Below are 21,251 nucleotides of genomic sequence, written 5' to 3'. Positions count from 1 at the left end.
GTGCTCAATTAGTTTTTTTTTTTTTTAAAAAAAATCAACTATAATTAAACATAATTTCGTATCTTTTCTCGTTTCAATTTCATCGTTCAATTCATAAACTAAAATACTAAATATTTTCTATTTCTTTCAAAAAAAAATGCATTAATATTTTTTAAGTTTTTTTTATCAATATAAATACTAGTCCTGTCAATTTAGCTTCTAACTCGACACAAAAATACGATCCGAACCGAACACGAAAAATCATTAGGGTCATATATTTTTGGGTTCGGATCGAAATAAGTCATTACGTTTAACTTGATTAATAAATTTGTCAAAATTGGATCGACCTAAAATGATTCAAAATAGACCCGTCAACTCGTTTACAATTCCTTTTTGTAGAGTTGTGTTTACCCTTTTCACTCACTCTTTTAATCTAAAATAGAGAGATGATATATTAATTACATCGAGTTTGGTTCAAGTTGAGTCGGGTCAATCGGGTGGAGTTCATGTCAATAACAAATAAACTATTCATATTAGATATTTTAACTCAAATTACTAATAGATCCGATTTAGACACTCAACTTGTTAACAAACCCGACCTGAATTGCGAGTCTAGTTTCATTATCTTAGCTCTTTATTGTAGTTGAATTAGCTTCTTCAATATTTAGTCAAATATGTTGATTTTGTATACATTCTTGTTGATCATTGTGATTTGATTTCTCCATGCAAAGCAATGCAATCACAAATATAATTATATATGACTTTGTTAACTTGAATGAAAAGAAAATTAGAAAGTTCGTGGAAAATATAGATAAGTTTCTTGGTTAGTTAATAAAATAATAATAATAAAAACGTCAACATCTGATCAACTATATAAATATATATATGATCAACTATATTTAGATGAATGATGAAGCAATTATAACTGAATGAACTAATTAGTAAATATGAAAGAGCCATCTATCGGCCGATTTCTCCTCTCACCAGTACTGATCATCATCTTCATCTTCTTTGGATGCTGTTCTTGTTCCATGGGTGCAGTAATTAACGTAGACGTGGGAGTGATTTTGGACATGGAAACCGACCAAGGAAAGATGGGTCTTACCTGCATTTCCATGGCCATGTCCGATTTCTACGCTAATATTAATAATAATTCTCATTCAAAATATCACAAAACCAGAATTTCCCTCCATGTTAGAGACTCCAAAGGAACCGTTCTTGCTGCTTCTGCTGCAGGTTAATTACTTATAATTCTTTCTTTCTCTTAATTTGTTTACAACTTATTTGTAAATTAAATTCAAATTAAATTGAACTTTCTTTCTATCCCTCTTAAAGTCATTGACTTTTTTATTATTAAATGTAAACCAATATTAATTCCAAGAACAAAGTACCTACCTGTTTAAATATAAGTCAGCATGCACCTTACATGTCATCAATCTGTTTTTTATGTGTTTATTGAGAATTTGTTGTTAATATCATTATTTGCAATCTTTAAGAGACCATGGCTTAATAAAAATAATCTCAATTTAAAAAAAATAAATCAAATCTCATATAAATTATATATTATTAATTAGGAATTAATTAAGGTTATGTTAAGTATTGTTAAGGTACAATTAGCTAAATATAAATATTGGTTTTAGCTCTTTCCATGCATCATCTTGTTTCTCTTTGATATTCTTTTCTTAGGACTAGTGAAAATGTTATTCATTTTCCTTTGAAAAACTATTCATACAATGAAATGTTTGACTAGTATAGATATTTCAATTTTCAAATGAGTTGTCTCTCTAATTGCATTAATTATAGTGTTGAATTTTCTGTAAATAGTTTGGTCATATGAATTATTTTTTTGTAGCAATATTCTAAAATTTTCTAGATTTTATTTACTAAAAAGGTCCTACATTTTAAAAGATATATATTTTATTGCAGCTTTGGACCTTTTAAAAAATGTGGAAGTAGAAGCCATCATAGGGCCTCCAACCTCAATGCAAGCTGACTTTGTCATTAACATGGGGGAAGATGCTCACGTTCCGATTGTTTCTTTTTCGGCTACAAGTACGTTTCTCTCTTCCCTTCGTAGCGAATACTTTGTTCGTGCCACATTGAATGACTCGAGTCAAGTTGATGCTATTGCATCTCTTATTCATTCATTCGGGTGGCGAGAAGTCGTTCCCATTTACGTGGACAATGCATTTGGAGCAGGTATCTTGCCATTTCTTGCCAATGCCTTGCAAAAGGTTGATGCTCGTATTTCTCATAGAAGTTTCATTCATCCTTTAGCTAGCGATGACGAGATATTAGTTGAGCTTTATAAGCTTATGATGATGCAAACTAGGGTCTTTATTGTACATATGGACCACATGCTAGGCTTTAGATTATTTAACAAGGCCAAAGAGATTGGGATGATGAATGAAGGATATGTTTGGATCACAACCAATGGAATAACAAATACATTAAGTATAATCAACCCTTCTAACTTAGTCGAGATAGACTCAATGCACGGTGTTCTTGGAATAAAACCTCACATTCCAAGAACAAGACGGCTAGAAGATTTTATATCTCGATGGAAGAGTGAAGCCCGAAAAAATAACTTAGATGATAGAAATCTAAATACTATTGGGTTATGGGCGTATGATGCTGCAACTGCACTTGCTATTGCAGTAGAAAAATCTTATAAAGATAACTCAACCTTTAAGGAGATTAGGGGATTAAACTCAAGTGGTACGAATGATCTCGAGACTATTGAAATTTCTCAAATGGGAAAATTCATTAATCAAGAATTATCGAGAACTAAGTTTAAAGGCATTAGTGGAGATTTTCATATCATGAATGGGGAGCTACAATCATCCTCCTTCCAAATTGTAAACTTTATTGATGATCTTGGTGAAAGAGGTATCGGATTTTGGACACCAACAAATGGGATATCGAAAGATTTGAAAGATAACCACCAAGTGAATTCCAATACCAAACTAAAATCTGTCATTTGGCCCGGCGAAGGTCGATCGACTCCGAAGGGCTGGGGTATTCCGTCGGGAGGAAAACCATTGAAGGTTGGAGTGCCCGTGAATGAAGGATCTGGAGACTTTGTGAAAGTTACAATAGAAAATGATACAAATGTGACCAAGGTTACTGGCTATTGTATTGATGTATTTGATGCTGTGATGGCTAGAATGCCATATTATGTTTCTTACGAGTACCACCCTTTTATGGGTAGCAATGGGATGGCCATAGGTGACTACGATGACTTGGTATATCAAGTTTTTCTTGGGGTGAGTTACAATTTCTCTTTTAACTAATTTATAACATGCATATACATTTTTTTTAATTTGTCAAATTATTTATTTATTTTTGTCTTTCGTTTCGCAAGAATTTTGACGTTGTGGTTGGAGATGTGACGATAGTAGCAAATAGATCTTTGTACGTGGATTTCACATTACCATACATGGAGTCAGGGGTTTCGATGATCATGCCCTACAAGGACAAGAAAACTAAAAACCCTTTGGCTTTCTTGAAGCCATTAACATGGGATCTATGGGTCACTAGTGGATGTTTCTTCATATTCGTTGGATTCGTGATTTGGATTCTTGAGCATAGATCTAATGACGATTTTGGGGGCTCTCGACTTCATCAAGTCAGCACTAGCTTTTGGTTCTCCTTCTCTATAATGTTCCTTGCACATAGTAATAGATTAATTCCTCTCCTAACTTATTTATATATTCATTTTCAGTTTAACTTATTCTCAATGACATGCATGGCATGTGTAGGGGAACAGGTGGTTAGCAATTTGGCTAGACTAGTGGTGATCATATGGTGCTTTGTGGTTCTAATTTTGACACAAAGTTACACGGCTAGCTTGACGTCGTTATTGACGGTTCAACAACTCGTGCCATCGGTTACAAACGTAAATGATCTTATCCTTAAAGGATATAGTGTTGGATATCCTGAAGGAACATTTCTTTTGAGGTTCCTTAAACATATGGGTTTTAAGGATTCTCAACTTAAGACATACAACTCGATGGAAGAATTGGATGTCGAGTTCTCGAACAAAAGAATTGTGGCTGCTTTTGACGAAAGCCCTTATTTGAAGCAATTTATTGGGAAGTACTGCTCAAAGTATACCATGGAGTCTATTTCTAGGACAGGAGGCTTTGGATTTGTATGTTCTCCATCTCCTTTACTAACCTATTTTGAAATACTCTCTTAAACCTATGTAACAATCATGTGTAACCAGGCTTTCCCGAAAGGATCACCATTGGTAGCCGATGTTTCAATGGAGATTTTAAATGTAATTGAAGGAGATCAAAAGATTGAGAAGCTGGAAAAGGCAATGTTTATGGGTGGAAAAAACTGTCCACATGATCAAGATCCGAAGGTAGATTCAAATAGACTTAGTCTCGGGAGTTTTTGGGCATTGTTTCTCATTGTTGGCGTTGCTTCTTCCTTCGCTATAATTATATTCCTCGCCATGTTAATCTTCGAGCACAGACATTTCTTGATGCGATACGATCTCAAGTCTTGGCTCAAGAGAATGAAAAACAAGGAAAAGAAAAATCACAAAGACAATATGGATCTTCACCAAATTGAAGGCGATCGTCATGATGATATTGGAGATGTACAAGAACCTGTTGGTAATGTAACATTCACACCATCCCCGGGTGCTCCCTTCATTCCTAGCCGGTCTAGTATTTCCGAAGATATGGACTTTGTCATTGCGAGTGGAAGAGAACGCGAAGCTTATTCAACCTTCGAGCCCGGGCCAAACTCGTTTGGTCATGAAATCCAATTACAAGAGATAATGGAAGCTTTTGATAGACAAGGCATGCATGATATTCAAGAACTTACCCTAAGGATATATGATCAAAGGCAACAATATTGATTACATTATATATATATATACTAGATATTCAAATTATTTTGATTTATTATTTTCTTGAGAAATCAAAATATGTATCCCAATATTAGAACTTTGATAACTAAACTTTGATCACTAATTATTTATTTATTTTAATGATAAGACACTACAACATAATACTTGGGGTGGACCTGCAACCATAGCACGATATATATATATATATATATATATATATATATATATATATATATATATATATATATATATATATATATATATATATATATATATAAATTTAAATTTTCAACCCTTATATTAATAACACAGTAACCCACAAGTTTCATTATATATTTAATATGTGGAGCTTTCACAAAAGAATAAACAATGAAGAAAAGTTAAACTATAAGGTCATCTTTTGTGTTTTTCTTATAACATTATTATATAGAATTAAATGTCAATATATTTATTCTTTAGTCAATCACCCTAATAAAATATTAAAATATTTTATATTTATAAAAAAAGTATTTATCATTGTATATTAACATATTTTTAAAAAAATTACTAAAAGAAAATTACTTTCTCAAAATCAATGTAAATTTATAATTTTAAATACTCTAAATATATTTAAATAATCTTTAACAGATTATAAGTCAACTTTCAAACATATTTCATTATTCTCTTTCCAGACAGTTGTGTATCTGTCTATATACCAACATAATAATATCAATAGAATCTCTATGATGAATTTCTAGGAAGCTGTGTTACAGAAGATTTGGTCAATACAATGCAATTAATACATAGGTTGAATTTTGGTTATTTAATTATATATGTTTGAGTTTCAAGTCTATGAGGAATATGGGATTACTTTTTTTTTTATTATTATTATGTGATTTTTAAAAATAAACTTCAATCTAATTTTTTTTTGTTCAAATCTTTTGTCCTTTCTTTTGTTAGATGAATGTTAAGTTCAAATATTTAAGTATGAACTAAGATGTGGTGGTATTTATCCCTCACAAATTTATACATTTAAATATACTATGTTTGGTTATGTACTTATGTTGATGCTCTTTAACTTTGATTCGTTTGTATTTTTTTGAATTTGCATGCAGACATTCTGTGTGTTCATTATTTTATTAGTTGTGTTTTTTGTTGTATTTTATTTTTGTGCATATGAAATTAAATTGTCTCTTTATTTTTTGACCCAAAGAAATAATTTATCATCTTTCTGCAAAATTTTTGTTATGTAACATACACTTATAATAAACTCTAGATTGTTAATTAGAGTTTATTAGGTTTGTATTTGGGTTTGATTCAGAGTTATTTAGGTTTATTACCTGAATATTTACTCTAAAATACGTGATTATTAAAGGTTTACAAAAATAAGACGTAATTTTAGAGAAGCAAAAACTCTGTATTCATTCTTCTTTTTCATAGTAAAATTTAGTGACGGCTGAAGTGGACGTAGCTCAATTTGAGTGAACCACTATAAATCTGTGTTTTCTTGTATTTTTCTTACTTGAGTTTTTTATCATTGAATTTGAAAGATACAAATCCTAACAGTTTTTTCTCTATGCAATTATAAGATAAATTTGGTTAGCTAATTATTCAAAAAAAAAAAAAATGTGTGAATGACAAGTGTTTACTTTCCTAAGTTAACTTTTTTTTTTTTTCTATATTTCATTTTTCTAAGGATAAAAACAATTTCTTTATATGTTTGTATTAAAAATTGGTTTACAAAAAAATGGTCAACTTTTGACTTGTTCGAGGTAATCAACTTGAACTTGTTCTTTATATATAATGTTATTTAAATAATTGATGGGATTATTTAAATAATATATTTGTTATAAGTTTATAAAAAAGTGATTATATATATATATATATATATATATATATATATATATATATATAAACTCAATAAATAACAATATATAATGATAAAATATTTTAATAATTTATTATTAAATTAAGTTATCTAATTCATGAGAAGATCCGAGAAGATAGTTGAATTATTTGTAAAATTATTTTTTCTAAATTAGATTTAAAAGGTTAAAATTTCGATTTAACTCTTAAAACTTACGATTTTACAATTATAAAAAAATTAATAAATATATATTTATTTAGGAGGTTAGTACGATACTTTATCATGACCCCACTAAACTTAAGTTGTATTTAGTGAAAATTGAACTAGTCAGCACTTATTTTTACCACCGGGTTTTAGGTAAAACTATTTTAAATTTATAATTTATAAATTATTACGATTTTAAATAAATAAAATGAATTTATATTTATATATTAAATAAATATATTACTTAATCAAATAAAATTTGATTTTGTAATTATAAAGTTTCTTCTAATAGCATTTATTTATTATTATTAATTAAATTAATTTTATTTTTAAATATACATAAGTTAAAGTAAACTATTATTATAGAAAATAAATGCTAATCAACATAGAGAGAACATCCAAAGGACAGGCCAATGAGATCAAGGTAAATAACTAGTAGAATTAGAGTCTAAGAATGGGCCACATGGGATTGGTGGGCCTTGTAAGACTTTAATATTTGGCACACATGCAAATATTATATATATATATATAAAAACTAAAATATAAAATATAAAAATAAAATATAATATTTATCAAAATCGTTTTAACAAATAAAAACATTTTTATATAGTGAAATGATACCATCCAGATTAAAAAATTGTATCCTTAAATTTATGCATTCATATTCACATCAAAATAGGATAAATGACAAATTTAATAATTGTTAGAGAACTTTATCAAATTTAAGACTCTTTTAAGTCATAATATTTTGTTACTTAAAAATTATTCTTTACCTTATTCATTGATATTTCATTCAGCGCACTATCTCAAACATTCATTTCTTTCTTTTTTTCATCGATACTGATTGTTCTTCTTCGTCGACTATTTTTTTTTGGCGACCAATCAGATCTGCCTATATATTTCTTACAGGTATGTGTCATCTTTAAGCATCTATTTTGTTGTTCTACAAAGTGAAGTTCTATTTTGTTGACTTTTACACATGGTCATGATATATAGTTGTGATCAAATCGTCTACACCTTAAAGGGGAATAATGTATTAGAACGACTTGTAAAAGTCAATGAAAGAACTTCATTTTGTAGAACAAGGAAATAGATGCTTAAAGATGACACATACCTTTAAGAAATATATAAACATATCTGATTGGTCGCGGAAGATCGCAAACGATGAAGAAGAACCGTCGACAAAAAAAAGTCGACGAAGAAGAACAATCGGTCGCTTTCGCTTAATTGGTTTGAGATTGAGCCGACGCTGAATGGAATATCAATTGAAAGATGAAAGAAAGGTAATTAAATTAAAAATATAATAAAAAAAATATGTTAAATAAGTAACTTAGTTTAGAGATTCTAAATATAAATAAATAAAGATAAATTTGACAAAACTTGAAGATACTAAATTTGACATTTATCCTCATAAAATAATACTTCTAGAAACTATAGAAATTTTAATTAAAACAGATTAAGAATCTTGATGTTCCTTTGTAGGTACCAAATTATAGTTCATTTTTTTCAAACCACATGACCTATATATCAACAATTAAGTTAATATGTCACAAATGTTAAGGTCATCTTTCTGAATACTTTTCTTGTTTCTTCCAATTCACAAGGGGGGAGGCCATTGTATTAGTAGTGCTAACTTTACAATTGATTTTGGAACATAAACAGGCTAACTAACAAGAATTCTTAATAAATAAAAGTTTTACTCAAGAAATCTACCCTTTCCACATGGCTAACTTATTTTAATTTTGTAACACGCAATATTATTCCAAGCTTACTTCTATCATATCATGTAAGACCATTTCATGATACTCAATATCTCCATCAATCAACTCATCTCATTCTTCTCCTTGTTAATTTGTACACATGATCTCATGTATGACATGATCAAATTTATGTCTTTATTAAAAGTCATAACAAGCTTCAAGCATAAAATTGTAGAAAAAATAATGTCATATATACTGACTATTTCCGAATCTAAAAATATTTGATTCTCCGAATGTATAGTCAGAATTTTGATATAACGAAGATTTTATCCAAATAATTGAACTTATCCTATCCATACTCTACAGACTATATATATAATAAGAATAAGTATTTATTATATGAGAAAAAAAATATCAAATTGATCATCAATAATATGATACAATCGGAGTTTATATATATAAAACAAAAAAACTACAGTCCGTTCTATAAATAAAGAAGTGGGCGTTAGATTTCAGAATTAAACAAGCAAGTGAAGAGAGAGAGGTTCGTTGAACATTGAAGCAGGTAAGGTAGGTGATGATGATTGGGAGTGGGGTTGAGAAGTCATCATCATCAATATGCAATGATATAGTAACCCTAATAATTTTGATCTCAACAACATTCACAATGATAATGGCGCAGCAAAATGTTAGCATAGGCGTGGTTCTTGACATGGATTCTGGGATTGCCCAGATGGGGTTTACATGTATTTCCATGGCTATCTCTGATTTCTACGCTTCTCATCCTAACTACATAACTAGACTAACTCTTCACACCAGAGATTCCAAGAATGATACCGTTGCAGCTGCTGCCGCAGGTTCTCTTTCTTTCTCTCCCTCCCTCTTACAAAAACATACAATATCCTAATTAATTCATCATTTCTCAAATACTTGCTTTTCTCAACAATGATCATTTTAATTGTTTGTTAACCTAAGATATTTGGATTAAATTCACTATTTCAAATCAAATCTTATAATAGAGTGGATTATTATTAGTTTAATTTGGGTTGGACTAGGGTTACCTAAATTATATAAAAATTATATAAATTTAATTTAATTATCTGATTAATCCAATATAAACTAATCATTTTGTAATTTCAAGTCGAATACGATTTTGACATGTTTAACACATTTTTCACACATTTTTAGCACGTTTAACATATATTTGACATGTTTAACATGTTTTCACACTCATAACATGTTTTTCACATGTTTAACACGTTTTTATGTTTTTGACATGTTTAACACGTTTTCACACTAATAATACGTTTTTCACGTTTTTGATAGGTATAATACGTTTAACACGTTTTTTATAGGTATAACACGTTTAACACACATCTAACACGTTTTTAATATGTTTAACATTTTTTCGACACGTTTACACATTTTTTACGCGTTTACACATTTAACACGTTTTTTACATTTTTGACACGTTTAACACTTTTTTGATTCATTTAACACATTTTTAGCACATTTAACAATTTTTTGTATGTTTAACATGTTTTTCACATTTTTGGCACTTTTAACATGTTTTTAACATTTTAACACGTTTTTGCATGTTTAACATATTTTTGACATGTTTAACATGTTTTTGCATGTTAACACGTTTTGATAAGTTTTAACACGTTTTTGGCACGTTTAACACATTTTTGACACGTTTAACACATTTTTCAAGTTTTTGACACGTTTTTCACATTTTTCATGTTTTGGCATGTTAAACATGTGAAAAACGTATTAAACGTGTCAATAATGTGAAAAACGTGTTAAACGTGTCAAAAACATGTTAAACGTGCCAAAAACGTAAAAAATGTGGAAAACATGTCAAAATGTGTTAAACGTGTCAAAACGTACTAAAAACGTGAAAAATGTGTTAAACATGTTAAAAATGTGTTAAACGTGTCAAAACGTATTAAACGTGCCAAAACGTGTCAAATGTGTTAAATGTGTCAAAATCATGAAAAACGTGTTAAACGTGTTAAAATGCTAAAAACATGAAAAATATGTTTAACGTTTCAAAAACGTGTTAAATGTGTCAAAAACGTGTAAAAAATGTATTAAACGTGTCAAAACATGAGAAAAAAAAATTTGGGGGGAAAATAAAAATGGGACAACGGATTAAATATGTAACCCGCAAACACATTAACCATTTAACCAAGCACAGAACTTGCCGTCTGGCGGGCTCGAGCCTAGGAACTTATAGATAGTATTCACCTTTTTTTGTCGCTAGGCTAGAAGAGGGGATAAAATGTGACAACGGATTAAACATGCTAAAAATATGAGAAACGTGTTAAACGTGTCAAAAATGTGTTAAATATTGAAAACATGTTAAAAAAGTGTTAAATGATTTAAATACATATTAAATGAAAAAATAAAATAAAAAAATTTAGGTTAACTAACCATATCTAACCCAACCCATATTATTTTGGATTATAAGTTTCATAAATTTAATTTTGGTTGAATATGGGTTGGATTTATCCCTTTACCCACCCCTAATTATAATAATATTTTATTAATAAATAATCTCAAAGGAGAAATTCAACTGTCTGTTATAGTGTCTGTTATAGTGGCGAACGTCATTCAAGTTTTATTATACAAGTTTTATTATACGCGTCAAAATGAAACCCATCAGCCACTTATTCTGACTTTAGTCCATATGATAACCATCTATGGACAAATTACAGTTAAAATACATCTGTCCATTTTTATTTATTAAAAAGTAGGAGTTTATTATTAGCACACTCAATCTAACTTAAAACTTAAGACGTGGAAATCGAATCATGACCGTTTGCTCTTAAACTCAACGGTCATACCAGATTGCCTACTAACTATTTTTTCACCCTCAACAAACAAAATGCAGCTCTAGACCTATTGAAGAACGATGAAGTAGCAGCTATAATAGGGCCAATTACATCCATGCAAGCCGAGTTCTTAATTAACCTTGGAGACAAAGCTAAAGTACCCGTGATCACGTTTACTGCGACAAGCCCAACCTTAACATCACTCAGGAGCCAATACTTCATTCGTGCAGCAATGAATGACTTGTCTCAAGTTCAGGCTATAACTGCCATCATAAAGGCTTTTGGGTGGAGACAAGTTGTCCCCATCTACATCGATAATAACTTTGGTGAAGGAATTATACCGCATTTAGTCGATGCCTTAGAAAAAATTGATGCTCGTGTTCCTTACAGGAGTGTCATTCCCCCGTTGGCTACAGATGATCAGATCGTCGTCGAGCTTTACAAGTTGAAGACCATGCAAACTAGGGTTTTCGTCTTGCACATGGACCCGACTTTAGCTTCCAGGCTATTCATCAAAGTGAAAGAGCTTGGTATGATGAGTGAAGGGTATGTTTGGATAATGACAAATTCCGTCGCAGCCAAACTTAATTCCCTTGATCCTTTGGTTATTAATTCGATGGAGGGAGTTCTAGGGGTAAGGCCTTATTTTCCGATGACAAACCAGCTCCGAAATTTTACGGATCATTGGAGGAGCAAGTTCAAATTGGATATCTTTGGACTTTGGGCATACGATGCTGTCACTGCACTAGCCATGGCTGTAGAGAGAGTCGGAGTTGTCAACTATGATTTCGTGAAGGCGAACATTTCAGTTAATTCAACTGATCTAGAAGCTTTTGGAGTTTCTCAAGTAGGCCCGTGGTTACTTCAAGCACTTCTGCATACTGAATTTATAGGACTTGCCGGAAACTTTAGCATCACTAATGGTCAGTTGGATCCGTCTGCAATCGAGATTGTTAATGTGATTGGGAATGGGGAAAAAAGAATAGGATTCTGGACTTTGAGAGATGGGATTGTAAGGGAATTGAATGCGGAGAAGAAAGAAACGGTCCCTAGGGATAATCTTGGTTCAATAATATGGCCCGGGGATAGAGTTGTGGCTCCTAAGGGGTGGGTGATCCCTACAAATGGGAGGAAGTTGAGGATAGGAGTTCCAGTGAAGGACGGTTTTAGCGAATTTGTACAGGTGGTAAGAGATCCTGAATCTAACGTGACGACTACCAAAGGATACTGCATAGATGTCTTTGATGCAGTTGTGGCAGAACTACCTTATGCTGTTCCTTACGAGTATATTCCTTTTGAAACTCCAGATGGTGAGATGGCAGGCTCTTATGACGAACTTGTGTATCAAGTATATATTGGGGTACGGTTAAAATGCTCTTTATTTCATTCCATTACCAAACCAATATTGATCCAATCTAAAAGATTTTTTTTACCATTGATTGATGAACAGAAATTTGATGCTGTTGTGGGAGATACAACCATCAGAGCAAACAGATCAAAATATGTTGATTTTACTCTTCCCTACACTGAAAGTGGAGTCTCCATGATTGTACCTATCAAGGATAATAAAGGAAAAAATGCATGGGTGTTCTTGAAGCCACTTACATGGGATCTTTGGTTAACAAGCTTCTGCTCATTTGTCTTTTCCGGCTTTGTGGTTTGGGTACTTGAACATCGGATAAACGAAGATTTCAGGGGACCTCCTTCTTATCAAGCTGGGACAATACTTTGGTTTTCCTTCTCAACCATGGTTTTCGCACAAAGTAATTTCTATTCCTCTTTATTATCTCTACCATCTTCAATTTAAGACTTCAACTTTTTTCCCAAAAAAAGGCTTCAACTTAGTGGGAATATAACCCTTGACCTTTGGTCTTTTAGGAAAGACACTCGTCACTTGAGCTTGCCACTTGCAGTTGAGCTACCCTAGTGGTTTTCAATCCACTTAGAATTATAACTCCAAATTCTTAAATTAACTCAAGAAACTAACAATGAATTTGGAATTAACCCCAGTTTCAATTCAAATCCAATTCCACCATAACATATCCTAAATGATCTAGAAATCATATTTGAACCAATTTATTTTCTGCAGAGGAGAAGGTTGTAAGCAACTTGGCCAGGTTAGTAGTGATCATATGGTTCTTCGTCGTCCTTATCCTGACGCAGAGTTATACAGCAAGCTTAACTACAATGTTAACTGTGCAACAACTCCAACCTACAATTAACGAAGTCAATGAACTTATAAAGAATGGGGAATATGTTGGGTATCAGAATCGTTCTTTTGTAATTGGACTCTTAAAGAAAATGAATATTGATGAATCCAGGATTAGGTCTTATGAATCACCCGAAGAACTTGATGACCTTTTTAAAAAGGGAAGCAAAAACGGTGGCATCGCAGCTGCTTTTGACGAAATCCCTTACAGCACGCTTTTCCTCCGTAAACATTGCTCCAAATATACCAGTGTTGGACCCGTATACAAGTCTGATGGATTTGGCTTTGTGCGTAAAACTCTAAAAGATTATACGATTCAGAAAATTTTGTGGAATGATGTATAATGTTATGTTAAAAATTGCAGGTATTCCCAATTGATTCACCGATGGTACCAGATGTTTCGAGAGTGGTTCTAAATGTGAACGAGGGAGATAAAATGGTGGAGATGGAGAAGAAATGGTTTGGGGCAGATACTCGTTGTCCAGATTCGAGCACTTACATGTCTTCAACTAGTTTAGGACTTAATAGTTTCTGGGGACTGTTTCTGATAGAGATAGTTGCCTCAGTTTTAGCTCTAGTAGTATATGCTGCTTTCTTCATATATGAGCGAAGGCAGCATCTCTCTGTTGAAGGCTCTCTTTGGTCCAAGATTATGCTGCTTGGAAGACAGTTTGACAAGAAAGACTTTTCTTCTCACACGTTTAGAAAGAGTGAATTCAGAGGTAGGGATTCAATCCACAGCATAGATAACATCAGAGGACCACAGATCCCTCTAGAGGGAAATTACGCAACAGAGACATCATACACTGTCCCAAATTCTACTTGTCCTCCCACCCCTAGTCCAACGATCTGCTCCTCAAACCAGACAGATAGAGAAATCTTTTCATTTGAGGGAGCGTCTTCTGATCAAGAGTATGGAAATCCAAATCGACAAGAAGCAGAAAAGGTTGATGATTCTGTAGTTCAGTTAGCTGATTTGCAGATGATTCGAGGGACGCAAAATGGACATTCGGTTTCTTAATCCAAATTCTAATGTAGCTATAGCATTGTTATCCATACTGTGGCTCTAAGTAGCGAATAATCAAAATAATTTGTACAGAACTAGGTCATAGATGGAATTCTACTATAGGAAAAACTGGTAGTTCTATTAGATCTATTTTCCTTGATTGATCATTTCTCAATGCATAGTTCAAGTAACAATAACAGAGCGAATGTCTAGAGCTCACGGAAAACATGAATGCATTTGATGAAGCTCAGAGAAAGAAGAGCTTTAGAAAGATGGGAGCAGGATGAACCTGTGATTTCTGGAGATGCGAAGCAATCTGTTGATTCTGTTCTAACGAAAATGGAGGCTCGTATCTTCAATTTTCTTCACGGCTGGAGATTTTAAGAATTGAAGCAAAAATATATTAGAAAAGATCTCTGGTATTAGATCTAATTTCCTTGATCGATGATCGATCGTTTCTTCTATGCATATTTCAACAAACAATATAGGAAAATGTAACATGTATTTGATGAATTTCAAAGAAAGAAGATGATTAGAGAGATGGAGCAGGATGAACCTGTGAATTCTGGAAATGCAAAAGCAATCGAAGTTGATTCTGTTCCACCGAAAATGAAGGCTCGTCTCTTCAATTTCCTTCAAGATGAAGAAGATGTTACCTAATAAATGTTTTGCCTTATTTGATATTATTAGTATAATTATTTTCAAATAATTAGTCATCTACTAATTATTAAATATTTAAATTATTAAATTATTTTTATTATAATACTTAGGGGTGCTTGCTTAAAGAAAGGAATAGAAATAGGTATGATTGATAGAAGTGTAGTGTTTGGTTAAGAGTTTTAATCATTCACATTCCCATTTATAATGTTTGGATTTATAAGAGAAAAGTTATAAATATAATTTTGTTATTAAAATTATGATTAATTTTAATTTTATTTTATTAAATTAAAAATATAAAATATTTTTATTTTTATAACATAATTATTTAAAATATATAAAATATTTAAGTGACATAATTTAATAAAAATATAAACATATAATACTTTTTCATATTAATTATATTTTTTCAAAATAAAAATAATTATAACAAAAAAAAATGTTGAATGTTTTAATTTTTTATTAATTATAAATAAATAATTATTAAATAAATATAAATAATATAAGATAAAGTTTTCAATTATTATATACATTAAATTAAATATAATATTTTATTTAATAATGTATTATAACATGGCATAATTTTTTTAATAATAATTTTTATTAAAATATTTCATATTTAATTTTTTAATATTTTTTATATAAAATTGTTATTTTATTTTTAGTTTTATATTTTATATTTTAATTAATTTATTTTAATTTTATTATTAATATATAATATTTAAAATTAATTATATTATTATTAGTTATTGTAATTATTACTAAAATTTTATTTTAAATAATTCCTTAATATTATTTAAATAATTGAAATTATTTATTTATAAATAAATAAAATTTATTATTATGTTAATTATAAAATAACGTATAATATAATTATAATTATAATTATAATTATAAGAGAGAAAATAGGAGAGTGGTGATAATGGGAGAGAAAATGTATCGCTCATTGCTTTCAATTTAGAGAGGATTGGATGATTCATGAGTATCCTGAAATCAAATCAATTTCAATCAATTTCCTGAATCAAAACCACCAACCAAACATCTCATTTCTCTTTTCCATTCCTCATTACCCATGCCTTTAGAGTTAAATATCAAATTTATTCATTGATTTCACAAAAATATCAAATTTATTTAAATTTGCATTTATTACCTAATAAATGTGTGTTATATTTATTTTATTTATTTCATAATTTATAATTATATTTTAATTTTAATGAGTTTCAACCGGACAGAAATTAAAAAATATATATATTAATAAACAATTCCTAAAGAAATTAAAATTTAAAAATTTTATTCTAAGTTAAAATGTCGAAAAATATTATAAATTTTTAATTAATTATAATAATTTTCGACCAATCAAGTTGTCTCAATTCATTCTCTCTCCCAATTTCTCTTCTCAATCATTTCTTATAAAAAATAATCACTATTTTTTTATCTTTATTGTATTTTTTATTAATTTTTTAAATTATTAACAAAAATACAAAATTAAAAAATAAATTATATAAGAAATCTCTTTATTTATTTTTAAAAAATTACTGTCAATTTTTAGTTCTTAAGTTTAAAGAAGTCTTAATTTTTTATTATATATATATAGGATATTGGAATCATTTACTCTGAGTTGAGCGTGTTTTCTTTGTTCCTGAGGAGGGAAGGGTAAAATCGTAAATAAATAAATAAATTACGATTTTAACCCTTCTTTTGTGGGAGGAATAAAAGGAGCACATTTTGAATTGAGAGCCGAAAATCTGCCCTAATATATATATTATTTTAAAATAAATTTAATATTTTAAAAAAATATAAATAACTAATCATGTAATATAAAATAATAATTTATTTGTATTTAATATATATAATTTTGAATTATTAAATATAATAAATAATAAAATTTAACGTTTAATTGTATAAATAACTATTAAACATGACACATTATTTGAACCAAATAGATAGTCCCTCGGGACGAATCTATATAGGAGCTCGAGTGGGCTGAAGCCCACCTGGAAAAAAATATATATATATTTTTTTTTACGATATAAATATGAAATTACTCTTAATTTTTTTAAAAAAATTAATATAATTCATTATTTTTTTATCTAATTATTAAAAAAAAATGATAAAACTTTATTTTTATATATTTATTTTTTTCAAAATTTTCTCGTTATTATTTTAAGTTTTTTTTAATTTTTTTTAAGCCCACCCAATATCATGTTTCGTCCCGTAACCCTAATATATATTTAAATAATAAATTAATATAAAACTTTTCGTATTCTTTTCGTAAATATAAAGTGTCTAGTCCTTCTCTACTTCCTCGTACTCTCCTCCGCTCTCTTCTGATTGAATCAACAATGGAAGTCTCCATCTTCGATCACGAATTGCCTTTCCCCACTCACAATCTCTACGATGTTAAGTTCTTCGAATACACCATCCTCACTTTAGTTACCCACACTCCATCCTTCGTCGACACCTGGATCTCTGAAATACAGACCATCCACCGCGACCGCCGCCCCCATCAGAAACTAATCGTCGGCCTCGATATCGAGTGGCGCCCTAACTTCAGTAGTTATAACGATAATCCGGCAGCCACCCTTCAACTCTGCGTCGGCGATCGTTGTCTCATCTTTCAACTGATTCACGCCCCGTCAATCCCCCTTTCCCTCATCGAATTCTTCAAAAACCCAAATCACATGTTCGTTGGAGTCGGGGTTGATAAGGACATCGAGAAGCTGATCGATGACTATGGATTTGAAGTCAGAGGTTCGATCTGCGATTTAGGGAAACTGGCGGCTGATCGTTATAATGACAGGACTGTTCGAAACGCAGGGCTGAAGACACTTTCGGCTAGGGTTTTGGGTAAGGTGGTTGAGAAGCCGAAGAAGGTCTCGTTGAGCAGGTGGGACTGTGAGTGGCTTAGTGTACAGCAGGTACAGTATGCTTGTTTAGATGCTTTTCTTTCCTTTGAAATTGGAAGGATCTTGAATGATTTGAACTAGATAAAGGATTTGTGGGACTGGGATTAGGGTTTTATGAATATGGTAGTAGTATGTTTGTGATGATTCAACGAATCTTGTTATATTTCTCTCATATTTAGGGTTTTAAATCTTGAAGAACGACATTTTTAGTGTTTGAAGGTATTGATTGTTGTAAGGATTCTTTCTATCTTAATATTTGGCCCTAATTGGTTATTACTTTAATATGTTTGTTTCATCATCCTTGAAATTGGGTTTTAATCAAAAAATGGTATTGACATTCAATTCTTTCTAAGTCTGTTGGATCTTTTCTTTTGTCCTGAATAGTAATTAGGACTAATTTAGTCCCGTTTAATGTTCCAATTGAACACAGATATTTGAATGTTCGCGCCAATCCTTAGTCCCGTTTAATGTTCCAATTGAACACAGTTATTTGAATGTTCGCGCGGATTGGCGCGAAGTCTGCTAAACATACATTATCAAATAGCTACATACATTATCAAATAGCTATTTGAATGTTTGCGCGGATTGGCGCGGACTTCGCTAAACATACATTATCAAATAGCGCCTTTTGATGAGAGATATGAACAAGATTTTCTTTGTTTTGTAGATTTAGATCTGTTTAATTTCTTCTATCAAATTGAACACGTTCGGATGAAAATTGTGACTTGTGAGTAGGCAGAAAATGTCTAAAAATTTAGATTATGAATAAGAAAAAGGTCTGGTTGCTTATAAATAATGTTACTTAAAACACTGATTCTAAAAAATAATTTGTATCATGATTAGATTGAACTCTTTGTTAAGTGGGTTCATTTGATTAACACCTAATTAAAGTTTCAGTTTACAAGGGTCCTTTCTTTTGTTGTATTCTTAGGAATCTACAAATGATTTTATAAGTTTAGAAGATTTTTGTTTAGCATACTCATCCTCTCCCATCAAGAAATAAATGTACAATTGAATAATTAGTTATAAAGAAAATAATTTGAGCATTAAGAACTCATCGATGCGATGCGTAAATATCAGATTTTGTTTCTAAATCTTTACATTGAGTGTTTTCTAAGCACTCTTTTCAATCTTGTAATGGATGTCCATTTAATGAAAACCTAAAGACATTAGTTCCATGTTTTAAAAAAAAAATATATATAGGACAAACCAAACATGAGGGCTACCATTTTATTATTTATACACCCTATCTAGTCTTGGTTTTGAAATTAAATTAACTGTTTTATAATGGTTTAAACTAATTAAGAGTTATTTGAATGTGGTTTATCATCGTTTTAACGGATTAATCGGTTATTCTGTGAATTTATCTACCCTTGAATTGTTTAAAAAACATTAATTTCTAAACAGAACGTTTTGAAATGCCAACTAATTATTCACTCACATAACTATTTAATATTGTACTTCTAACTTTTATTTTAAAAAGTTGTTGACATATACTGAAAAATTATTATTGTAGTATGAGTATAATAATTAAAGAAAATAAAAAGTCACAACAAATAAAAATAAAATACGTATATATAAGTATCAATAAAATATGGTCGCCCTACATATTATCAACTCCATTTTTTTTTATCCCTACATATTATCAACTCCATTTTTTTTATCTGGACACATTTGGTTTAGAAATATATATAAGTATATCATATATAGAAGTTAGAACCACTTAAAATTAAACTTAAAAAATAATACTAAACACAAATTTTAGAACAAATTTTTTTTATGGTACACATAGGAATTATGATATATATGTTGATATATCATATACATATATTTCTTTGCATGGCCCATATATTTGGTTATTTTATGTCAAATCAGTCAAAAAGATATTACTTAACCTCTTTATTGACTTTGTTTAATGATAAGTTTTGAAAATTCACAAAGTAAGATTCTTTTTTGATACATTTCCAATTAGAAAATCATTTAAGAATTTGGAGGCTTATATATTGAAAGTTAATCTATTAATCTCATATTTGTTTATTATGAAACTCTCAAGCTAAGCAAATCATCTTATTAATGTGATTAATTGCTTAATATTTCGACTCAACTTAAATTCAATCACTAAACTTAACTCAATTTGATGAATGAATGTTTGGTATTTTTATAAATTCTAAAAGTTCAGATCATTTTAAAAAAATAATAAAAAAATATGTATTAAATTCAAGATTTCATACTTACATCTTGTTGTTCCTATACTTGCAGATGTCTTAAATAACCATTAATTATTACAGCAAACTTACATGGCTAGAGATAGTATTGTGTAAAAAGAGCAACTGATTAATAAATTTGAGCAAAAATATAAGTAAATTATTAAAACAAACTTGCAAAGGTAGGGGGAGTATTGGCCAGAAAAATAGCAATAAATTTGACTATAAAATATGTTTGTGGTTATTAGTGGTTACACATGATGATCCAACTCCCACCAAACCCAACCAATTATTAAAACATGTTAGTTGGAGACTGAAACTTAGTTGGGGTCTGTTATTAGCTACAATTAAATGGATTGTAGTGAAGTTGTTTAATAAAATATCTTCATAAATTTATTTGTCAAAATATTGATATTTTAAATGATATAATATTCTGAAAAACAACTTAATTAAACATATATTATTGCTAATTTATAATCTAAACTTAACTTTAAGCTATATTCAGATAACTTTAAATGGACATATCCCTCAAAGTGTTATTCTCTAAATTGTCGCTTTTCATTTTCTGAATTTGTGTAGCCTTTTATCAATTTGATGTGATTTTTTCTATCATCTAACAAATAAATGTATAGTTTTTATTGAAATTATTAAATATAATATTATTAGTTTTTATTTGTTATAAATTTATTCTGAATTATAATTCAAATAAATTATAAAAATTTATTTTATTCAATTTAAAAAGAAACATAACAATTATAAAGTTTGTTGAACAATAATTCATGAAAAAAATACAAATTATTAATTTATATTTAAATTGGGTGGTTCATTATTTGAATATT

The 21,251-nt window shown here is 29.8% G+C and overlaps 3 protein-coding genes and 1 long non-coding RNA gene across 4 annotated transcripts; 3 read left to right on the top strand and 1 right to left on the bottom strand.

Annotated features, from left to right (window-relative positions):
• Nucleotides 1-954: 954 nt before the first annotated feature.
• LOC124928869 (glutamate receptor 2.7-like) lies at nucleotides 955-4,862 on the top strand. Its single transcript, XM_047469118.1, has 4 exons — nucleotides 955-1,215; nucleotides 1,906-3,245; nucleotides 3,344-4,132; nucleotides 4,208-4,862. Exons 1-4 carry the CDS (start codon nucleotides 1,011-1,013, stop codon nucleotides 4,850-4,852), a joined length of 2,979 nt encoding a protein of 992 aa, XP_047325074.1. The 5' UTR covers nucleotides 955-1,010; the 3' UTR covers nucleotides 4,853-4,862.
• A 4,277-nt stretch (nucleotides 4,863-9,139) lies between these two features.
• Nucleotides 9,140-14,747, top strand: LOC124929435 (glutamate receptor 2.2-like). Its single transcript, XM_047469796.1, has 5 exons — nucleotides 9,140-9,450; nucleotides 11,490-12,790; nucleotides 12,881-13,193; nucleotides 13,520-13,926; nucleotides 14,004-14,747. The coding sequence occupies exons 1-5, from the start codon at nucleotides 9,171-9,173 to the stop codon at nucleotides 14,658-14,660; spliced, it is 2,958 nt and encodes a 985-aa protein (XP_047325752.1). The 5' UTR covers nucleotides 9,140-9,170; the 3' UTR covers nucleotides 14,661-14,747.
• On the bottom strand, nucleotides 13,523-15,295 carry LOC124929436. Its single transcript, XR_007098656.1, has 2 exons — nucleotides 15,202-15,295; nucleotides 13,523-15,016 (listed from the first exon to the last, which is right to left on the bottom strand). It is a non-coding gene; the product is annotated as an uncharacterized LOC124929436 (long non-coding RNA).
• Nucleotides 15,296-17,591: 2,296 nt separating this feature from the next.
• LOC124931063 (Werner Syndrome-like exonuclease) lies at nucleotides 17,592-18,290 on the top strand. Its single transcript, XM_047471452.1, has one exon. The coding sequence runs from the start codon at nucleotides 17,645-17,647 to the stop codon at nucleotides 18,287-18,289; it is 645 nt and encodes a 214-aa protein (XP_047327408.1). The 5' UTR covers nucleotides 17,592-17,644; the 3' UTR covers nucleotide 18,290.
• The last annotated feature ends 2,961 nt before the right edge of the window (nucleotides 18,291-21,251 follow it).

The sequence above is a fragment of the Impatiens glandulifera genome, chromosome 3, assembly GCF_907164915.1.
Source record: "Impatiens glandulifera chromosome 3, dImpGla2.1, whole genome shotgun sequence".
NCBI classification, from domain to species: domain Eukaryota; kingdom Viridiplantae; phylum Streptophyta; class Magnoliopsida; order Ericales; family Balsaminaceae; genus Impatiens; species Impatiens glandulifera.
Note: the sequence above shows the minus strand (reverse complement) of the source record. Positions and strands in the feature narration are given on the sequence as shown.